The 12,278-nt window shown below is 58.4% G+C and overlaps 2 protein-coding genes across 4 annotated transcripts in view; both read right to left on the bottom strand.

Moving 5' to 3' along the window:
- Positions 1-4,116, bottom strand: part of SLC9A3R2 (SLC9A3 regulator 2) — a 32,664-nt gene extending 28,548 nt beyond the window's left edge. The window contains exon 1 of the mRNA XM_027684092.1: positions 3,837-4,116. Within this exon, the coding sequence (XP_027539893.1) occupies positions 3,837-4,046 (210 nt within the window). The 5' untranslated portion in view covers positions 4,047-4,116. The remainder of the gene's footprint in view (positions 1-3,836) is intronic.
- Positions 4,117-11,130: 7,014 nt separating this feature from the next.
- NPW (neuropeptide W) overlaps positions 11,131-12,278 on the bottom strand; it is a 10,505-nt gene continuing 9,357 nt past the window's right edge. For all 3 annotated transcript variants that reach the window (XR_003534340.1, XR_003534337.1, XM_027684146.1), the window contains one exon: positions 11,131-11,535. Coding sequence is in view for 1 of the 3 variants with exons in the window: in XM_027684146.1 (XP_027539947.1) it covers positions 11,500-11,535 (36 nt within the window). In the remaining 2 variants the exon portion in view is untranslated. The remainder of the gene's footprint in view (positions 11,536-12,278) is intronic.

Below are 12,278 nucleotides of genomic sequence, written 5' to 3'. Positions count from 1 at the left end.
GCCCAGGATGGAGCCTGCAGCCCAGGATGGAGCCTGCAGCCCAGGATGGAGCCTGCAGCCCTGGGTGATGATGGTGGTGGCTCTTTCAGCCCGTTCCCTGCAGCCACGCAGCAGCAGAGATCACCCACCCCGACCCTGGGTGGTTTTAGGAAGGAAACAGCCCAATCCACGCATCCATCCCCCATCTGTGCTAGAGACCAGCAGAGACAAGGGAAGACAGTGCTGGGAGCAGGAGATGGGCCCATCCCCATCCAGCTCCAGGCATACTGAATGGGGACACTGTCCTGCTCTGCCTGGCTCCTTCAAACAGATCAGTGACTGGCAGAGGCTCCAACAGGCACTTGTGGTGCCAGCATGGTGGGGAGAGCCAGGAGGAGCTGATCCCACAGCCAGGCAGGGGGGTGGATCCCGCCAGCATGGGCTGAGATGGAAACAGGGCAAATCCAGGACATCCACAAGAGCAGGGCAAAGGGAAAACACCTCCAGACTCTCTGCTGGCAGCCACTGAGGGCACCTCCTCCCTGCACAGGCCTTCATCCGAGGAGGAGGAGGGGTGGTATCACTGGCAGTGCTGTTCGGCCACCACCCGCAGCCACGGGGTGGCCCTGAACACCTCACACATGCTGGGGACCCCCCCAAAAGCAGCACTGGGCTCCTTGCAGGGCCCCTGCTGTGATCTAGGTCACACCAGCCAGACACGCCACAACCGCCAAGGTTAGAGCGACAAACGAGCCTAATGCGCAATTAGCCAGCGTTTATTTACTCCCTGCGAGCGCCACTCAAGGTCAACAGAGCCCGTATCTGCAAAGGAGGAAAAAAAAACAACCCCCAAGAAATTTATAGGCTGCAGACAAGGCTGCTTGTCCTGAACCAAACCATCCACTGCAGCTCCGTCTCCGTGTGCCGCGCCCGGGGCTCCCACCCGCAACCAGCCCGAACGGTGCTGATCCGTCAGGCCCCAGAAAATCCATCTGCTCCCGTTCAGATCCGTTTACACCTGACATCAGACGGTGCTGCTGACACCGGCAACGCCTGTGCAGGGACACTTCTCCCAGAGGGGACCTGGCAGCAGCAGCCGACGCGCGGCAGCAGTGACACAGATGGGGAACGCGCCGGTCCTGCACAGCGACCATCTCCAGGCTCCACGGTCTGGGTGCTCCAGGCAGGGAATCACAGCGGTCCCACAGACCCCAACGACACTCAGAGGCACCACAGAAGGGTCCCAACCCAGCGGGGAGCTGCGCCAGGATCACCCAGCACCGAGTTCCCCGACAGCCACGGCGAGAGCAGCGCTGGAGCAGATGGAGCAAGCGCTTCCCGAGTCCCCCGAGTGCCAGCGGCTGAGCCAGGCAGGGATGGAGAGCGGCACAGAGCAGCCCCTCGCCACGAGCAGAAGGGGCTTTCTGTGATGAGCCCCCTCAGGCAGCAAGTCTCTCTGGGGGCAGAGCAGTGAGGTGGGAGGCAAAGCAGCAGTGGGTCCCGACAAGGTCCTGCCCAGTCCGTACCCGCTTCCGAGCCATGCTCACAGCCCCGAGCCCGCGGCGCTTCTGGAGACGCCGCAGCCTCCCCTGCGCATCTGGCGCCTCGGGACCTTCTCAGCACCGGTCCCAGCCCCATGATTTCCGCAGCTCCACCCAAACAGACTTTCACCCCTGGCAACACCAGCACCAGCCCTGCAGAGCCGGCCGGGGCCCTTCCACCCTTGCCAAACAACAGCCGCCCAGGAAGGGGACTCACAATGCCACTGGGAGCAGGTCCGAAAGGGGTGCCTGTGCCCTGTTCCATGGTGCCAGGCTCCACAGGGACCGGGAGGTTTTCCTTGCTCCGGGCACAGCAGGAGGGCAGGAGCCACAGCTCTGCCCCGTGCCCGCGCTGCCGCCGGGGCGAGGAACCCGGGAGCCAGGACGCAATTTTGCATCCAAGACATGAAATACCCTGAGAACACGTTCTGCCTTCGCTCCTTGGGTAAGGCCAGGAAAAAACAGAGAACAAAGACACAAATGCTGCCAGCTTCAGCTGGAAACACAGTTACACCCAAACAGCAAGGCCTTGTTTGCTGCGGGCTCCGTCCCGATGCACACGGAGAAGTGTTACTTGTTCAAGGTTGGGGAAGGAGCAGCACAAGGAGAAGCCACGGTGAACCAGCTGCTCCAACCCATCGGCGGGAGCTGGTGTGTGACCCGGCACAGCATCACCCTTCCCATGGTCCATCAGTGCTGGGTAGTTTTGGGGGAAGGAAGAGGTTCTTACGGTATTGAGGCAGCAGAAGGGGCAATTCCCAGAGCAGGCAGAGCTGCTCCTGCTCCCACCACTTGCGTGCTCATAGGTCCCAGTGCTATAGCAGCAGGAGCACAGCACAGCACCGAGCTCTTCAACACCCTGGATGGGCCACGCCATCCCAATCACTGCTCTGCAGTGGGGAGTGAGTGCCAGGGCTCCATCCTGCATCCACGAGCACCAGGGCTCCCTCCTGCCTCTGCAAGCGCCAGGGCTCCATCCGGCCTCCAGCAGCAAAAAGTGGAAGAAAGACATTTCTCCCATTTCACTCAACCCACTGGGCAGCCCCAGCATGTTTCAAAGGCACAGCTGCCGTCCCTGCTATCGCCCATCCCCAGCAGCCCAGCTCCAGCAGGGAGTTCTGATGGCTTCCAAGGCACCACAGGAACACAGCTCTCCTTCCTGCCCAGCCAGATCAAAGATGGGGATCCTCCTTCAAGGGGTTTGAAATCACATTCAGGACAAACATCAACTTTCACACGGCTGGCTCAGATCATCAAAACAAGCTCGATTAGCCACCAAAACCCACCAAGCTCACAGAAAGGAGTCCATGAGGCTTTACTGGAGGCTCAGCCTCACCTTCAGCACATCAACATCCACACCTGGTGGGTGAAGCTTGGGAAGCCACAACCCCCCAAAACTCTGCAGGGCCGAGGCACATCCCTGCTCTGCCCCAGTGCAGCGCTGGCAGAAGGGCTCACCATGTGTTTTGAGTTACTAAAGCACTAAACCCCGCAGAGCCCCACGAGCCACGAGGCAAACTGTGCCCCTGCCAGGCTCCGAGTGTCCGCGGGACTGGAGCTGCTTGAACCTCGTTGCTTGTTTGTTTAGACGAAACTGTTTGACAAACACAAGTTTCGGTTTTTGTAAGCAGAAAATGACACGGCCTGAAACAGCTTCTGTTGGAGAGCTGAGAAACAGCTCCCTTGGACCCCCCCCGGCCACGGCCGTGGGCAGGAACAGCCATGGCTCCCCTCCGAGCCCTATCACACTCCGGCCAGCAAAACTGCTGAACATCTGCAGAGCTTTATCAGGAGATTTTAAGGCATCCTCGTACACTCCGGGCTGCACAAGCAGGAGCAGCTCGCCAAAAGCGGCCAAGAAAACCCACAGCAGAGCCGGAAATAAAGCCCGGGTCTCCCCATTCCTTTCCACCACAGATTGCATAACGCGGCGGAGCCCTGCCCAGCCCCAAACACCTTCGGCTTTCCCACCTTGACACGATTACAACAGCCTGTCCCCGGCAGGGAGACACCGCACCGCCCACTGTCCGCTCGGGAACCGACCGTCCCGGGGCACACAAAGCCCCCGGAACCCCAGACGGGATCTGGGGGGGGGTCACCCACCCCATCTCTGCACCCACCAGCATTGCCCGGACCAGGGGTGCTCCGGCAGAGGTATTTTGGGTGAAAACACCCCTTTAGCCCGCTGCAGGGGGGTTGGAGCCGGGCAGAGCCGAGCCGGCGGGGCGGCCGGAGCCGGGGCGCTCAGCCCGGGGTGCCGCGGTGGCCGCCCCCGTTGTCCCCCCCGTCCGTCCCCGCTGTCCCCCCCGCCCTCACCTGGTGATGTGTCTCCTGCTCCACGTTGAGCCCGTTCACCTCCACGACGCGGTCCCCGGCGCGCAGCCCCGCGGCCTCGGCGGGCGAGCCGGGCTCCACTTTGCGGATGAACTGGCCGCTCTTGCCCTTCTCGCCGTGCAGGTGGAAGCCGTAGCCGCTCTCCCCCTTCAGCATTCGGCACAGCCGCGGCTTCAGCTGGTCCTTGGCCATGGCCGGCGGCGGAGCGGGAGGGCGGGCGGGCGCGGGGCCGCTTTTATGGGCGGCCCGGGGCGGGCGCGGAGGGGCGGGTCGGGACCGGGGCCGGGGCTGGAGCTGGAGCTGGAGCTGCGGCTTCGGCCGGCGCTGGGAGCGGGGCAGGAGCCGGGGCAGGAGCCGGGGCCGGGGCGATGCGCAGCTCGGCCATGCTGCGCTGCCCCGCGGCACCGGGAGCGCGGCGGGCGGGGACGGGGACGGGCCGGGAGGGGACGGGGCGGAGCCGCAGCGAGGGACGGGACGGGGCGGGCGAAGCCGGGACCGGGACCGGCATCGGCACCGGCACCGACATCAGCATCAGCATCGGCACTAGAACTGGCACCGGCACCGACATCAGCAGCTGATGGAACCCCCGGGCCAAAATCCTTCCAGCAAATGAGCCATATGGTTGGATCCCTGTGAGCAGGTTGCCCAGAGAAGCTGCCCCATCCCTGGAAGTGCCCAAGGCCAGGTTGGACGGGGCTTGGAGCAACCTGGGATAGTAAAAGGTGTCACTGCCCATGGCAGGGGGTGGGACTGAATGGTCTTTAAGGTCTCTTCCAACCCAAACCATTCCAGGATTTGATGATTCCTGGTGGGAAAAGGCTCACACTACATCCCAGGTGCCCCTTGGAGAGGCCATCCAGGTTTCACCTGGAATGAGCTTGTTTTGGTGACACATGGAGATCCCCATCTTCACCTTTTTGCGTTCCTGGTCTTCATTTCTTTGAAATCTGTTACAAGGAAGACATGAGGCAGATTGCCTATCACAGCGTTGGCATTGCACGTCACATTCCTTTGCCACAGGTTTCCTGGCCTTCCTCTGCAGTGTTTCTCCTTCCTCAACAGCTTTCCTACCAGATTTTATAGAGCTGAAGCAAACACTGCAGCCAGCTGGAGGCTGTAAATAAAAGACTCCAGAAAAGAATATTGATTCACTTCTAATCTGTGGTTTGCTTAAAAAAACCCTACCTCCACTGCAGTTATATATAAAGTCACTCTTCAAAAGAAAGACTCTTGAACCAAAAAGATGGTTGGAGAGTCTGTGCTGGAAAATCATGACGTTATTTATCTCTGTCAGCTCTTCCCACCTCGCTCCCTGTAGGCAATGTGGCCATTTGGGTGCTGCAGACAAGGGGAGAGCCCAGTGTGGCTATGGCTGGGTGGGGGGCACGGGCCCCTGTGGGGACAGGGTGTTGTCCCTTCGGGTGTCTGTCACCCTGAGCCAAGGGTGGGCTCAGCCCCAGGCTCAGCTCCGGCTCCGGGTGCAGTTTGTGGCCATGAGGTCCCACCAGACAGGACGCTCTGGTCCCACCAGGGGAGATGCGATGTCTCACCAAGGAGGATGTTTTGGACCCTCCAGGGAGGATGCTTTGCTCCCACCAGGGAGGATGTGATGTCTCACCAAGGACGATGTTTTAAGAGCAGGTCCCACCAGGGAGGATGTGATGTCTCACCAAGGAGGATGCTTTGGTCCCACCATGACGATGTTCTGGTCCCACAGAGGCTCCTCCGCTCCCTGTGGTGCCACAGAAGCTCCGATCTCAGCACAAAATCTTGGGTGACAGGAGAAGAGGCTGGAGAGCTGAGGAGCTCAGAGCCTGCTTTATTTGCTGTACGACACAAGTGCTCCCTTGAGCCTCTTTGTGGAGTCCTGAAGCTTTTTATCGGGCTAGAGGAGTGCGAATAATTGATTTTTCCACTCACTGGCTAAACCAAAAAAACTGGAGGGAGCGGGGGAGGAGAAGGAATTGTTTCAAGTTTATTTGAACTAAAAAGTTTTTCTTTTGATTCAGCGCAATAAAAACACGGTGGAGAAAAATCTTTTGGGTGGTCAGACTGAATCTTTTAACCCTTTTGAATGGCTTTTAAAAAGCATTGGGAGGTTGCAAAATGAAATAAAAAGGAGAAAACGTTTCAAAAAGGAAGAAAAGGGTTGTTTGAATTTTTTAAAAATGCTCCTTTTTTTGAGCACAAAAATTTTTTCAAGCGTGACTTCGATTTATTGATTTTTTTTTCAACCTCAGTGTCCCCAAAAAGGCATTTTTTCCCCAAAAAGCCATTAATTTCTTGTAGGGAATGTAGGGAACTTGGTAGAGCCCTGACTCAGCACTGGATTTTTGCCTGGTCATAGTCACACACCTTGTGAGCCTTAAATGGAGCATTTATTTCATGATCCCTCTCCTTTGGGGACTGTGGTTGTGCCTCTGGTGCCCAGCTCTGGGCTGTCCTGCCTGTCCTGGGTGCATCCTTTGGCATGGACATGGTTCCCAGGGAAATGCTGCATTTTTTCACTGCAGCTGATGGAGAAGGAGCTGGAAATTACACAAAAACATGTTGTGCAAAGGTGTATCCTCACATGGTACAAAATCCCTTTGGTTCTTCCCATCCTGCTGCTGCTTCCAAAGGAATGGGAGGTTTCACACCTGCCTTTGGGCCTCTTCTGCCAGGGAGGACACACATTTCCAAGACTCCAGGGGCTCTGTGTCCCACTCGTGGCCCCACACTGTGCCTGTTGGATGGTTTGGGGCAGATCTTGTGCCTTCTCCTTTCCCCTTCTCCCAGACCCACTCCTGGAATGTGGGTCGCTCCCTTGTGCTCATCCTGCTCTGGGATGGGAGCTTTGCCAAGGGTGAGGAACAGGCTGGGCCCTTCCTCCCTCCCAACCTCCTCCTCCCCTTCAGTGCTGGTGTTTATCCACCCCTGCTCCACACCCAGCTTTGCACATGGAGCAGGAGCTCACCGGGCTGGTTCCAGCCAGGCTCCAATTCCCAGCAGAGCTTGGCCACCCACAGACCTTCTGCCTGGGTGTGGAGGGAGCTCTGGTCCCTCTGCTCCAGCTCAGAGATGCACCTCATGTTGGATGATATCCACTGGGAGCTGCAGAGCTGGTGCCACTGCAGTAATTCGCTCTTGCTGTGAATAAATGAAGTCTTGGGCTTTCCCACTGGCACAGATGCTGCTGTGTTCATTCCTCCCCTGTTTCACCATCACTCAGTATGGGGCTGCTGTGTCCTGGCTGCTCTCAGGGGATGATTTTGAAGGGGATGATTTATTTGTGCTGCTGGAGGAACCAGAAATGAGAGGAGAGCTCGTAAAAAGCACGGTCTCATTTTCCCCGAGCCTCTGTGTGTGGCACTATTGAGCTGTAAACATTCCCCAGGTTGGATTGATGGGGATGGAAGGAGAACTGATCATTAGGAGGATTAATTACATGTTTTGTGGATTGTGAAAGTCCAGAAAGTTCAGTTACTCTGCTGAGGGCCGGGAGATCCCTCTTGCACAACCTCGGCCTTTATGGCCTGCAGGAGAGAGCAGAGCTGTGGGTGCTGCCCTGGGAGGGGGGCTGGTGGTGCTGGGGCTGTGCAGGGGTGGAGCTGGTGACCAGCCAGGCCGGGCACACCCGAGAATTCCACGTGCCAGCACACCCACGGCCAGGTGAGCAGGCAGAGGTGCTGCTCCCACAGCCCATGTGAGCCATCCTGCTCTGCCCCCACAGACGGGCACCCGCTGCCTCTGCCAGGCAGCCCCCTCTCCCCCCTGGAAGAGCTGAGGTAGGATTCCTAGAGGAAAATCCCGTGGATAATGTGACTCCAGAGGGACTTGCTCGTGGAGAGGTTGGTACTGGCACAGATGCAAGTGGTGCTGGTGCCAGTGCCACCCCAGCGTGTCACCCCAGCAAGGACAGGGGTGTAAGAGCAGCACTGAGCCCCCAAGATGGGGCTCCCTGTCCCTGGGAGTACTCATCCTCAGGAGCACCCATTCCTGGACTCACCCACCTCCAGGAGCCCATGCCTGGGTTTAATCCTTCTGTGCCATGAAAGTTGTGGGTGAGGCTAAAAGGTTTGGGGGCATCAGCTCTTCTGGCATGTCCAGCTCCGGGTGCCACCCCAGCACCCAGGGGACCCTGCGAGGGCTGAGACCACTCCTGCAGCATCTCCCTGCCATGGACAGGACGGGCAGGACATCCCCAGGGACCTTCATGGCCCCCTGAGGTGGCTGCAGCTCTTGACAGGGCTCTGGAGGGGACCCCAAGGGACATTTTAGTGTTGCTGCCCCACCAGCCACTCCTGTGCCAGGCCCAGCATCCTCGGGAGCAGGGCAGGGGTCTGGCAGGATGCCCGTGGAGCAGGCAGAGTGGGCAGTGCTGGCACAGGCCACCCTCCCTCCCAGTGTCACGGGTCACATCCCCTCCCAGTGGCACGTGCCCGTGGCAGGTGAGCTGCCCCAAAGCAGAGTGGGCACTCCCCAAATACAGCCCTGTGTACAGTCAACACGAGGGTGGCACCTCCAGGCTGGCACAGCCCTGGGGACACCTGAGGGACGTTCCTGGGGGGGAGAGTGGGGTCCACGGGAGGGTCCCAACCCAGTGTTTCCCCCTGGGCTCCCCAGGAACGGCTCCAGGCAGCTGCAGCTTGGCCAGGAACATCCCTGACGGTGTCTCTAAGCCACTGTCACCTTATCAGTTCTCTGGATATCTTGGAAATAGGCAAAAGGGTGGGCACAGAGAGACCATCACCTCCTGATCTCTGCAGCTCCTGCCCCTTGTCTCCAGTCCCCACCAATTCCCTGGCTGGTGTCAGGGTGAAGGTGTGAACAGGAGGGAGTGGCAGGGATGGGACCCCTGGTAGAGCCCAGCTCAGCGCCAGATCCTGCAGTCCAGGCTCCCCACAGGGGTATTTGGGACCATCAGGGGGACCACCTGGGATGCCCAGCTCTGTCCAAGGGATTTCCATCCTCAGTCACCACCACAGCTGGAGGGGGGCTCAGTCCTGGTCTGGCTCAGCCGCCTGCATCCCTGAGGAGCAGCTTCCGAGCAGAGGCGAGGATGGAGAAAATTCCTTGGGGAGTTTTCTTCCTCCTGGTACACGCAGGGCCCTGCAGCCACCGTGAGTGTGCCCAGGCCAGCCCTGGGGTGAGCTCACAGCAGCTCCCCTGCCTGGCTGGTTCCTATCCCAGCCACTGCCCTTCCCACAGCCCCCGGCCCTGGTGGATGCTGCTGCTCCCCTGGGAGAGGCTGAGAGCCGGGAAGGAAAGGGAGCTGCCCCGGGTTGGGGTGGGACGTCTTCCTGCCCACCATGGGCCCTGGATTCGCCCGCCTCTTGGGCTGGAACAAAATGCATCCGCTGGCACCGCGGGCCGGGTGACGGCTGCTCCGTCCGGGAAAGCCTGGCACGGGAAAGCCTGGCATGGGAAAGCCTGGCACGTCAGCCAGAGCTGCACAATTCCCAGACGGCACCTCGGGGATGGACCTGGGCCAGATCCAGCTCCAAACCCCACTTGTGCTGCGTGTGGACCCTGGGCAGCCCCACACTTGGGCTTCCCAAATCCAGTGGGACAGGAGTTAACCCGCAGCTCCCATCCCCTGCTGGGCTGTGGGCTTGACTGGGGCCACGTGGGTAGAGGGGCATCCATGGGGGCAATGCCCCACTTTGCAAGGATGCAGGGATGGGGACGTGGTGGAAGGGCTCATCCCCACCCACGTGGCAGCTCCCGGCACTTCCCAGCACTTCCCAGCCTCTGGCATCGGCGTGGCCACAAGAGGGCATGGCAAAGCCACCTGGGTGCCACTGCATTCCCGGCACCCCTGGCATCCTGGTCCACCCCCCCCACAGCCTCTGGGATGTGGGAGGAGGGAAGGGGTGACTTGTCCCACTGTCTCCTGGGGGTTTCTGAGCCCTCCCAAAGCCCAGGGAGGTGCCAGGAATGGACCTCCTTGGCCGCAGTTACCCTGCAAAGCTGCCGGGGAGGGGGGGGCAGGGGGCACTGGGACCCTGAATGGGGCCAGGAGCCAACATGCTGCTGCAGCTCTGGGCCTGTCCATGCACCTCCAAAAAGCTTTTGTCCCCCCCCAGTTTGCTTCCAGCTGCAAATCCAGGATCCTCCCTGAGCATCCCTGTTTCATCTTGGGGCATCCCCAGGGACCAGGACAGGGTGTCCCTGTGGTCCAAGCCTGGGGTCCCCGTGGTCTGGACATGCATCCCCACAGAGTGAGAGGGACAGGAGGCAGAGCATGGGGATTGTGGCATCTCCCTCAGGACGATCCTTTTAGAAAGGACCAGATTCACATCCATCAGGGATAGCTGGGTCCTGCCCTGGGGCAGGAGGGCAGTTAAACACCCTTTTAAGCTCTTTTGTGTTTTATTGGGCTTGTTGACCCCCAGGGAAGGCCCAGATGTCTCTGGAGAGCGGGCAGCACATAGGAAATTACTTTACAGCCCCAAGTGGGAAATCAGCTCACACTCAACAGCAAAAACCATTTTCCAAGGTGAGAAGTGAAGGGTTTGTGGTTAACTGAGTGTCTCGGCTGGTTTTACCCCAGCAATTGGCAGGTCAAGTGTTCCTTTCCAACAGATGAGGGTCTCTCAGCACATGGTCCTTCATCCCCAGTGCACCCTCCTATTCAAAGCTGGCCTTTCCCTGTCCTGCCTCATTTTAACCCTTCCTGCTCCCCCAACAAGGGTTTTTCCTTCCAGATCCAAACCAAAGGCAGCACAAACCTTGGCAGGAGCAGGGAGTTGATCTAAGAGGGGTGGAAATGTCTCTTTTTGTCTGATTTCCTGCAACAGCCACCAGTGCCAGGGCATTAAAGCTCAGCAGTACTGGACTCAGCCCCCCCAAACCTCAGTTTTCTCTGGATCCCAGATCCCACTCACTCCAACACCCCTTTACCCTGTGCTCCTGCCCACCCCCGAGGCTCCTCCCTGTTTTAATGAGGATTAACATTTATTTTCATCAGCAGGGACATATATAAATTAAGCCCTGAGCAGGCAAAACACAGTCAGAGCAGTGAGGACTCACAGAGCTTCTGTGCAGCCCAGTTGAGGAAACATTCCTAAATGTTGTCATCTGAATTGACACTTGGCCTGGCAGTAACTCCCTGACAGGCAGTAAAAGAGATTTACTGTAAAGCTGCAGAAAAAATTGTGTCAAGGAGTTAAATCATGTCAGAAAAATCTGGGAGTGACCCGACTGCTGAAGTGCCTGCCCCGTGCGGGGCTGGACCAGGCTTTGCTCTTAAAAATCCCCACCAAAACCCCACAATAGCACCAGGAAGCCCAAGTTTCCTTTGATCACATCTCATTTTAATGAGGGCAGGTCCCGAGGAAGCGAACAGTACATGTTTGTATCATATTGCAAACAAGCTAGTACAGAAATGTAAAAAAAATAAACAAAAATAAATATCTCCCCTGTTTATTTCTCCCCGAGTTTGTAGCACTAGGTTGACCTGAAAAACAAGATGAATTTACCCTGTGTCTGGGCAGGGCCATGAAAACTCAGATTTTTTTGGGGTGTAATTGTCTGTGTGGTTTCAGAGAGGTCAGAGTACCCGGAGATGCCGTGAGGAGACCCTTCCTCGCCTGCCAGGTGAGCAGCTCGCACCTCGGGCAGTCCTTGCTCCTCCAGCATGTGAAGCATCTCCACAGGTTTGTCAGCGGGTCAGAGCCAGGTCTTCGAGTGGGAAGAGCTGGAAGGAGAAGAGGGGCTGGGTTATTTTGGAGCATCACCTGAGCCTCCAGCTCTGCCATCACCTCCCTCTCCACGTGGGATCCCGTTTCCCCTCAGTGCAGTGTTTAAACCACAGCTGCATTCACCATTTTCATTCAGTTTTCTTTGTCTCAGGCTCAGATCCGACCTGCAGATTCCCTTCCTGCCACTGTGCACGCAGATAAACCCCACCAGACGCCCAAATACTGGGTTTGGACCTGCCTGCGGGGCTCCCAGTGGGAATTTGAGTGGGGAATCCAAGGGATGCACATCTGTGCACACGGATCCAGAGCGTGTGGTACCGGGACATGCACGGCCAGGCAACAGCACAGCACAGACGTAACACAGCGCTGGGCTTTCCCAAAATGATTCTAATCCCAGATTTCCTCACAGAAATGAGGTGGGGGAGGAATACAGCTACATGTTTCAGGGGCTGATCCAACAGCCAAAAGCCTCTGTGGATTTCAGCTGGATGCTGACTCCAGCTCTACATAAGAGGAAAGAAATTTGATGTCTGGAGCCAGCCCTGAGCCAGTCCCACACAGCCTGGCTGAGCCCTGAGCGGGCAGCAGAGGGGGCCTGAGGAGAGCCATACTGGGAAAATCCCAGTATGACCCAGCTGCTGGCTACAGGGGCACCCCTCTGACCCCAGGGGCACCCCTCTGACCCCAGGGGCACCCCTCTGACCCCAGGGACACCCCTCTGACCCCAGGGACACCCCTC

The sequence above is a fragment of the Neopelma chrysocephalum genome, unplaced genomic scaffold (genome assembly GCF_003984885.1).
Source record: "Neopelma chrysocephalum unplaced genomic scaffold, ASM398488v2 Primary Assembly neopelma1_65b, whole genome shotgun sequence".
Lineage (NCBI taxonomy): Eukaryota > Metazoa > Chordata > Aves > Passeriformes > Pipridae > Neopelma > Neopelma chrysocephalum.
The sequence above is the reverse complement of the archived record's forward strand: the minus strand, read 5'-3'. Positions and strand labels throughout refer to the sequence as shown.